The sequence below is a fragment of the Octopus bimaculoides genome, chromosome 5, assembly GCF_001194135.2.
Source record: "Octopus bimaculoides isolate UCB-OBI-ISO-001 chromosome 5, ASM119413v2, whole genome shotgun sequence".
NCBI lineage: Eukaryota > Metazoa > Mollusca > Cephalopoda > Octopoda > Octopodidae > Octopus > Octopus bimaculoides.
This window is the reverse complement of record NC_068985.1, coordinates 54048134-54058441: the sequence shown is the minus strand read 5'-3', so window position 1 is coordinate 54058441 and position 10308 is coordinate 54048134. Positions and strand designations below refer to the sequence as shown.

General features: G+C 33.1%; 1 protein-coding gene across 1 annotated transcript in view; it reads left to right on the top strand.

Moving 5' to 3' along the window:
• LOC106875722 (uncharacterized) overlaps nt 1-10308 on the top strand; it is a 34580-nt gene that overhangs the window by 19343 nt on the left and 4929 nt on the right. Inside the window, exons 4-6 of the mRNA XM_014923967.2 lie at nt 1584-1785; nt 8260-8372; nt 9596-9833. Of these exons, the coding sequence (XP_014779453.2) occupies nt 1584-1785; nt 8260-8372; nt 9596-9833 (553 nt within the window). The remainder of the gene's footprint in view (nt 1-1583; nt 1786-8259; nt 8373-9595; nt 9834-10308) is intronic.

Here is a 10308-nt window from a genome sequence, read left to right as displayed (position 1 = left end):
GTCCAATCATGGCCCTTAATATAAAAATAATTAAGCAGTCTTAATTAATGAAAGTCCCTGGTGTCTTAAGAAGTAGAACTGTTTCAACACAACATAGTGCTAAAGATGAGAATGACCACTGAGATACCAAAAGATTGGAATAGTTTGCAGTTGTCTAATTGTCTAGCTGTGACTTCTGTTGTTAGGAAATTGTCAACTTTATCTTCTGAGGCCTCAGCTTTTCCACTCCACTCTATTCACAAAGCCTTGTTACTCTTAAAAAACTGAGCATCTTCAAATGGACATAAACTAACTCTTTAAAAAAGAAGAGATAATAATTATAATAATGTTAGTGGAGATGGTAATTGTGTTTATGTTGAAGAACAACTGCTTATAAGTTTGTATGTATAGTCTACTGCCTTACTGTTCACACTGGAAGTATCATTTGCTTTGACTCATTTTTGAAGCCTTTAAAAGAAATATCAGTAATACACTGGGCCATGCCACCTCTTCCTCTCCTTTCTAATACTGGCCTTACATCTAACCAAAAGAGATTTAGATTAAACACTAATTTTGTATATGTGTGCTTAGGTATATAAACAACATGGCCAGTATTGTATAGATTAACATTTCTTGACAGTTTATGTTTTTATGATAAGCCTTTATGGGTAAAATATATAAAGGTTATTAAACTCATTCCTTTTCTCATTTGTAAGGAGCTTTGTCATTTAGTGTAATGTGTGTGTGTGTGTTTATGTATAATTTATATAAATACATGCACACACAGTACAAATGAGAACACAAAGTATTGAATCCATATAGAATTCATTCATTCCTTTAAAGATGAGATTTCACTCTGATGCTACCCTCATAGAAACAAGACACAGCTTTGCGGGTATAGCTTATATGCAGACCAAAGCACCATCAAGAGGTTGGTTAACAGCAGGCCTTAAGTATCTTTCAGTATATCTGAATCCTTTTAGAATATTAGCAAATGAATTTAATAAAACAAAGTGTCTACTATATATGGTAATATTAATTATCATTAGTCCTCAGAGCTGTTTAGAATTACTAGTTATCTTGCTTCTATTCTCATATCCTCCTCTGTTAGTATAAACAACAGGTCATTAGTTTGTAGTATTTAAATTGTCTAGCTTTAAAGTGTCTAAACATTTAAAGTGTCTAGTGGTTAATGTTAATTATTGTTAGTCTTCAAAACCGACATTAACCAACTGTTTGGAATTATTGGTTATCTTGCTTCTGTCAAACCATTCCTGCTTTCTCCAGGTTTGTATAAACTACAAGTGATTAGTCAGCGGTATTTAGAATATTGTTTGCTAACAGTTACTATAGATTCAGTTGTATATAGTCATTAATTAAAACATTTCTCCTGATGTTTGTTTTAGTTAGGCTTTAGAATATGATGCAGTTTGTAGTATATGAAAGAAAACCTATACTAAAATTCCTCTTGAAACAAACTATCAACCCCCTAAATGATGCAAATATAAATATACAGTGTGTGGCAATGGCTCTAGAAGCCGTTTCTATGTGTGATTATAACCCTGGCAAGTATTTAACTGGTGGAGTTGTCTCTGTGATGACAGATGGCGTCTGAGAAGGCGATGGGTGAAAAGCGGCGACAGCAGCAGCAACAGCAGCAGCAGCAGTTTGTGGATCTCCAGGAGGTGATATTAGCCTGTTCGTACCATAGCAAAGAACTCCTCGAAATCATGATCACTACCGTACCATCACATGGGCTTGTGGCCAACTCTACGACCACTCCAGATCTTCATCCAACCACTGATAGTAGGTGACTCCTCCACATATTCACATGTCTCCTTTTTGCACTACAGACACAATATATGTCTGAGTGATATTTTTCTCTTTTTTTTTTTTCACGATAAACTTTTTCTTTCCTCTTTTTTTTTTTCTAAGCTATTGCTTCTTCCACTAATATTTCACTTAATCATCTGTATACAATTTTATAAATATATATTTTTTTAAATGTCTTTATCAATCCACTTTGAAGTTTGCTCTCATTCTTCACATTTGTAATAATGGTACAAGTTGTATCCTCTTCCCACACACACACACACACACACACACACACAAAATAACTAGTATCTGTGTATTTTTGGTTGTTGTCCTCATCCAAGACTAAAATAACCTACCAATGTTTGTCAGTAACTTTACTACAGGTCTGCGTCTGTCAGTGTTTAATCACAGGTCCTTGTCTCTCAGTGTCAACAAGTTTGTTGTTTTCTTTTTTAATCTTGTCTCTAAGTTTCAAAGACAAATCTGTCCCTTTCACTTAATACCTGATCAGAACTTTTCATGTTTTTGCAACATCTTGGAATTCTTCATCTGACTCTTCCATTTTCCTCTGGTATTAACCCCTTAACCATCTTTCTAAAGGCTTTCAGATTATTTGGTTTGAGCTTTGGATTGACGAAGAAATGGATAATTTGCCCTTAATCTTGCATGGTCATTGATTAAAACGTGTTGGTTACCATTTAAAGATGTTAATCATTATTAAATTATGTTAGTCATCATTCAATTTTCAATTATGTTAGCCATCATTTAATTATGCTATCATTCAATTTTCAATTATGTTAGCCATCATTTAATTATGTTAGCCATCATTTAATTATGTTAGCCATCATTCAATTTTGTTAATCATCATTCAATTATATTCGTCATCATTTAATGATGTATATTTTTACATATATGCAAGTCAGCATTATTGATGTCAATCATCATTTAATTATATTAGTCATAACTAACTGTTAGTCATCATTCAGTTATGTGAGTTATCATTTATTTTTGTTAACCTTCATATAACTATGTAAGTCATCATCATCTGTTCTTAACTTTATTTACCAACCATTTTTCTCACTACTTAAATATTTCCTTAACTTCAAGCCAACTATTTCAAATAGAAAAAACTTTACTCCAAAGTTATTTTACTTCATAATTTCAGACAGTCTGTTCAGTCTTTTCTTTCTTTTACATCATTTCACTCCATCTTCATGTATGCATATTAGAACATTCACATATTACATAGTAGTTTTACATACAATTATTACTCGCTTTGTGTTTTCTATCAGTTACTCCTTGTTTCAGATATTGTAAATATTACATATTTGTAGCAAAATAACAGTCATATATTGTCTGTACTTGATAAAAATATCTTTATATATATTTTTTTCTGCTTCATTGGCAATGATTAAGCTGACCTTATTATCATTAACTGTAGTTCAATAATTTTTTTCTTTTTCTGTATAAAAATATGGTTATGCCATTTTGATCATGAGCAATTCTTTGTTTTATTTCTTTGCGGAGGCCTTAGTAAAACAGTTCGTCTTGCTTTGCTGCATTCTGTTTGCAATGGTTATGCAATTACAAATTTACCTTATACAAAGAAAAGTCCTGAAACTAAATCTGAAGTATATGTAATGAGCAACTAAAACAAATGATAAGAATATATCTACTACAGACTGGTAGCTCACTAGCCTGAACAGCTTTGTATGCATGCCATGATGATGATGATGATGATGGTGATGGTGATGGTGATGGTGATGGTGATGGTGGTGGTGATGTGTTATGGCTGTTAGTTATTACATTTTTATATATATATACATATATATAGGTCTATAGCGGAATTAATATGATGATCTGATAGAGATTGCTTTTCATGATCATTTATCCAGAATTACATCTGAGACAGACGAATTCATTGCCATCAGCTTTAAAGAAATGCTCTTCTCTGACGAATGCAATGTCAAACTATTATAGTGTTGGTCACTTATGTGTGTCTCCTCTTTTTCACATTGCTTCATTATGTTCGTTCTGCCTCAACAACCGATATTGAAATATAACTTTCAAACAAGGAGCAAACCGAATCTCTGTTTCTTACATGCACTTTTTCTCTTTTTACCTTTTTTCAGCCTGCAAGCTGTGGCCATGCTGGGGCCCTACCATTATATACATATATATATATATATATATATATATATATATACATACACACATTTGTGTGTGTGTGTGTGTGTGTGTGTATGCATTCACACTCTTACACTCAGGCACAACCCCACTCCACCACTGCAATACAGTCTTGAAACTTTTGCCAAATTGTGTGATTCCGAGAGCCAAAACTTGCTTTTTCCATTGCTATCGTATAACATGGAAGTCAATGAGGAATACATTTCATGTTGTGGCAAGATTTTCAGGAATGTAACACTTACATGACATTGGTGGGGGTGGAGGAGATGCTTGTAATTAACACACACACACACACACACACATTGATTCCTTGTTATTATTCCTGTTTTAAATTGGAATTTTTTTTTTACCCTCCTTGTTAGCCAAGGAAATATATTTCCTTGAATTTTCCAATCCAATCTGGATTTCTCTGTATTGTCCCTGTTCTGTTTCTGAGGAAAAGGAATTTTACTACTGCATTTTTCTTCATACAAAGCTTAACTCCACCCACAGATTCACTTCACATGCACACAAACACATGCATATTCAGTCTCATTCTTTTAGTCACAGATATTTTCACATTTTTCTTTATGTATTTTTTTTTTTTTTGCAATCACATAATTCCTCTGACAAGCTCAAAATATCAAACATACTTTTCAACAAAGTATGCATGCTTAACTGGAAGACTATCACTAGATATCAAGTTGAAATTATATAATTAGTGATAACAGTAATGGTATTCTTTAAGTCAGCCAAAAGCAATAACAAATTCCATCAAAGTGATTTTATTCATTTTTTTAATAAATATTACATCGACTTACAGATTTTTTTTTTTTTTCCTATCATCTGTATTCTATCCTCTGTAAATGATCTTCCTGAATGTCATATTGTATACCAGAAACTCTCTTGTACAGCATTATTTTACAGTCCAAGCAATGGTTAGTGGGACCGCTTAAGACTATTGACAAAAATCTTACAATCCTATAGAATTCACATCACTTATTACTTATCACTATAAATCAATCATGTGGGATATCTTGAATTAGTCAGTATCTATGTACGCTTACTCTTATATCTAGCTGTATTCAACCAGCCTGTACACAGAGATAAATTTTTTATCATCCTTAAATTTCTTTATTTGAAATCATCTAATGTAAGCTCATGTGGCTCCACCTAGGTAACTGTATGGCTTCTTTTAGGTTACTAATCGCCTTGCTTGCAAATATTCCTACTACTAACAAATTTAATCAGCACTAAAATAACACTATTTACTAACACATGCAAAAATATTTGTCATTTTTAAACTGAATATCAAAATTATCATTATTTTCATTAATCCCATATATATATATATATATATATATATATATATATATATATATATATATATATATATATATATATATAGTTCACATGTGGTCTAAAACATACACTCTGCCTTTTTAGGAATTTAGAACCATAGTCACTATCTATGATTTATTGTATACTAATTAACCATTCTATTTTTGATGTGTATTTTACATTCCCAACCAGTTCTGTTTTGTATGTCTCTCTTTATTCTAGCTTCTGATGATTTATTTTGTTTTAGTTATTCTTTTTCTCTTGAGAAAATGTTTCTTGTTGAAGTAAGGTAAGTTATAAGGTTTCTGCTGTGAGCATGAAGGGTTTGGCAAATACAAGATTTCTGATCTTTGGTATTTATAAAGGTTGTGTTGTGACATGACATTTTTATATATATATATGATCTTGATCCTGTGTTTAGTCTCAGTTCTATAACACTACTATTGACTATAAAGTATTTATCTTTTATCTGTATCATTGTTCTTTACAAAGATTGCCAAATCAAAAGCGATTGTCTAAAATATCAGTAATGTTCCTTAAATGGTTTTAGTTTTTAGTTTAGGTTCTCTTTCATGCATGTCTAAATGTCCTCTTGGCATCTAATTCCCATAGTTAGAAACTGTTTAAACAGGTTGCTACTAGTTCCTGCCAGTGCTTTGTAAAGTAGTAATCAGTTGTGATAAATCAAATAGAGCAGTGTGGTTTTATTTTGTAGTGATTTAGGAGAATCTTAATAATTGATTCATAATTATCAACTAGATTAATTGCTGGCTGGTGGCATCAGATACTGTCAATTTAAGCAATAAAATTGACAAGTCAAACAGTATAAGATATAATACTGAGCTTGTTCACAAGTTTAATCACCCACAAAATGTGGTTAAAATGGTTTCTTTTTATTGAATCAAATGCCTTTATTTAGCTACATCTATAAAGTTGATTAATTTTTTATCACTCTCAGTCAATGAACTCCTTGAAGTGTAATAGTACTGAAAACATAGATTTTTACCTAAATGTTGAAGTATGACTCACAATTTGATATGGATATGAAATATACAAATAGCTTACAATTTCCATTTTGACACCAACCCATCTGAGACCACCCTTGGTTCTTTGATACAAACTTCCTGTTCTAAAATCTTCTCTCAAAATTCCATGCTAATTTATGTTCCAAATACCTACAATTATGTCGAAAAATTATTTTGCTAAATTCTTCATTATTTTCAAAATTAATTAAAACAAAGTCAGTAATAGCTGTTATCATTCATGGTGGATCATTGCTAAACTAATGCCATCCTGAAAGAAATCTAGACGGCCTGCCATTGGATATGGCTGAAAAGGAATGATGGAACCTAGTTACAGATGTGATGTATAGGTGTAAGGCAGGTACTTATATTGTAAGTTAGACCTGCACCACAATTTGAATGAGGTTGATGATCCTGAGATAAAGAAGTGAAGATCAAATGTCGATAGCTAAATACTACTCAGTTGATCCAGTGAGTCAGGACTTCACATCAGTTGTGGGGAAGATGTACTGTAAAGCTATCAGAAGAAACACCCTGAAACAACACATATTCTCTCCCAATGACCCCCTGAAATCTATTGGCATTTGGTCTGTGGAGCTTTTAGTTGACAGCATTTGCATAAGCAAGCTATTTTCAAGTCTCCAACAGAAAAATGGTGATGTAAAGATTTAAGTTTTCTTTTTCTTTTTTTAAATATTTTTTGAACATCTGCGTTAGTGGTTTCAATAAGCAAGACTACTGAAGATGCCATCTTTGTGTAATTTGTATCAATGATAAGTGAGCTTAATGTGGGCCCTCCTCCTCCTTCAAACTTAATTTTCAACAACTGAATATGGGCTTTAAAAGACAATAAACCAGTCTGTGGTTTTGAAGTAGTTCCTGTCAGACCTACTCACTAGCTAGGTAGACTGGACCATTGGAACATACGTGTTTCTACTATCAACAAACTATGATGTTTGTGTTAATAACAAGATACAAACTACAAACCCTATGTTATCAATTCAACCATGTGTATGTTTATAAGTCTGGTACTTGTTCTATCATTCTCTTTTGTTAAACTAAGTTGCAGGGATGCAAACAAACTCACACTGGTTGTCAAGCAGTCGTGGGAAATTGTAGAAGACTCTTGTTTAAGATACTGTACAGTGGACTGAACCCGAGCCTACATGGTTGCAAAGTGAAATTCTTAATCACACAGCTATGCCTGTAGCTTTTAATTTTTATTGACTTTCATGTAATCTGTAAGCTAAGAATTAGTAACTTTATTGGTCATTCTAGGTTGTATTAAAATAGTCTCATGTATTTTAGTTTCCATTAGATTGTCCTGTGTTCTTTTAGTTGGCTTGGAAAATCCTCGACGTAGTCCTATATCATCTCATGTGGTCTCTCAGATTCTCCTGAAAGTGTCAGAAAAAGAGAAGAGACATGGTGCCATTTATTGTTGTTGGAGTATTGTGATGTGTTGTTAGGTAACCAGTAACAAATACTCACACTATGTCAGTTGAATGTCATTGCTTAATTAAAGAAGAACATTCTAGAATATTGTGGTCTTTTTCTGACCTGACATTACTTAAAAATACAACTATAGACATGAAATTAGAGATTGTTGTATGCATGAGAGAGAAAAAGAAAACTTCTATCAATAAAGATGGTTTGTATGTTATTATGATAATTCGTACATTTTGTAGAATTATCGTAATTATATTTTTTTAAAAGAGGCAGAGTAATTAAACTTTTTTTTAAATAACGAAATATGATAATGAAATTCAGTTTAAAATAAGACATTGCCTAAGAGAATGATGTTGTCTTTTTTTTTTTTTTGTCATTTTAATCAAATGTCAATTATCAGATGAAAATAATGTTGATTATTGATTGGCCTGCCCAATTGTTCAACAACGGTTTCGTGTTTTACAAAGTTGTTTTTCAAATCCGTTAGGTTTGTCTGCTGTGGCAACGAAGGGAGATAACCCACAAGTTGCTATTCCCATCCCATACAGTAAACTGCAAGACATGAATAACAAGTTAAACAGTCTAGTGACTAATATGTTGGTAAGTTCTTACACTTGTATACTCAGCAGTTGTTCCAAATTCTCTTTTATTATTATCATTACTGTTGTTAATATTAAGATGGTGAGCTGGCAGAATCATTAGCACACCGGAAAAATGCTTAGCAGCATTCCATCTATCTTTACAATCTGAGTCCAAATTCCACCGAGGTCAGTTTTGCCTTTCATCTCTCGGGGTCGATAAAATAAGTACACTGGGTTGATGTAATCAATTTATCCCTTCCTACAAACTTGCTGGCTTTGTGTTAAACTTTGAAATCAGTACTTAGGCAGTGAGCTGGTACAATTGTTAGCAGTTCAAAGAAAATGTGTAGTAGCATTTCTTCCTGATCTTTGCATTTTAAGTTCAAATACTGCCAAAATCAACATTGCCTTCTATCATTGAAGTTGATAAAATAACCACTAGTTGAGTGTTGGGGTCAATGTTAATTAACTAGCACCCTCCTCTCAAAATTGCTGGCCGTGTGCCAATATTAGAAGTTGTGACTTGGCAGAACCATTGGACAAAATTTTTGATAGGATTTCTTCCAATTAATGACATTCTGCATTTAAAAACCACTGAGTTATAGCTTTTCATACTTTGGTCTTGATAAAATAAGTACAAGTTGAAAACTGGGGTCAGTGTCATTGACTGTCCCCTTCCCACTAAAATTGGTGGTCTTGTACCAAAATTTGAAACCATTATTATTATTATTATTATTATTATTATTATTATTATTATAATAAAAAAGGCAAGGAGCTGCAGACTCATTGGCATACTGGGTAAAATGCTTAACAGCATTTCATGTCTTTACATTCCGAGTTCAAATGCCACCAAGGTCAGCTTTGTCTTTCATTATTTTGGGGTCAATAAAATAAGTACCAGTTGATAACTGGGGTCAGTGTAATCAACTAATCCTCTCCCCTTGAAATTTCAGGCCCTGTTATTGTTATTCTAAATTGTCTCCTATCAAATGCATAAAGCACCATTTTATTTATATATATATATATAAATTATATATATATATATATATATATATATTCCCCCACTGTCTGGTTTTTTTTTTTTTGTGTCCAGGTTGTGCTCTTAGAAGTGTTGATGAGAGTGAAGTGTTTGGGTCTAATTTCTTGAGGTTTATTTATTTATCTTCTTGAAATGAAATCAAAATAAGCAATATAATCAGCTGATATATGAGTAAATTGTAAAAATATTATCTTTTATTACAGTCAGTGATACATGATGATGAAAGAATCCGACTCCGAGAAGAACTGAAGCTTGCTCAAGAACAAGTTCAGCAATTGCTTGAAGCTAAGCGCCTTATGTCTGCTGGTACTGCCAGCATGCCAAGTTCGCTGACAATGAGTGCAAGTAGCCGACCGCATAGTATGATTTCTACAACATCCTCTGCATCAGAGCAATATGAAGAACCATTGCCAGACCCGGTGGACATGGCTGAATCGAAAGGTAACTGGTTCATATACATTGATGATGTTAACTTCTTAGAAAATCTTGTATCTTATGTTTGTATGCAAGGCAATAGGCTGGCAGAATTGTTAGCATGTCAGACAAAATACTGAGCAACATTTCTTCTAGCTCTTTACGTTTTGAGTTCAAATGTTCATATAGGCATAGGAGTGGCTGTGTGGTAAGTAGCTTGCTTACCAACCACATGGTTCTGGGTTCAGTCTCACTGCATGGCACCTTGGGCAAGTGTCTTCTACTATAGCCTCGGGCCGACCAAAGCCTTGTGAGTGGATTTGGTAGACAGAAACTGAAAGAAGCCCGTCGTATATATATGTATATATATATATATATGTTTGTGTGTCTATGTTTGTCCCCCCACCATCGCTTGACAACCGATGCTGGTGTGTTTACGTCCCCGTAACCTAACGGTTCGGCAAAAGAGACCGATAGAATAAGTACTAGGCTTACAAAGAAT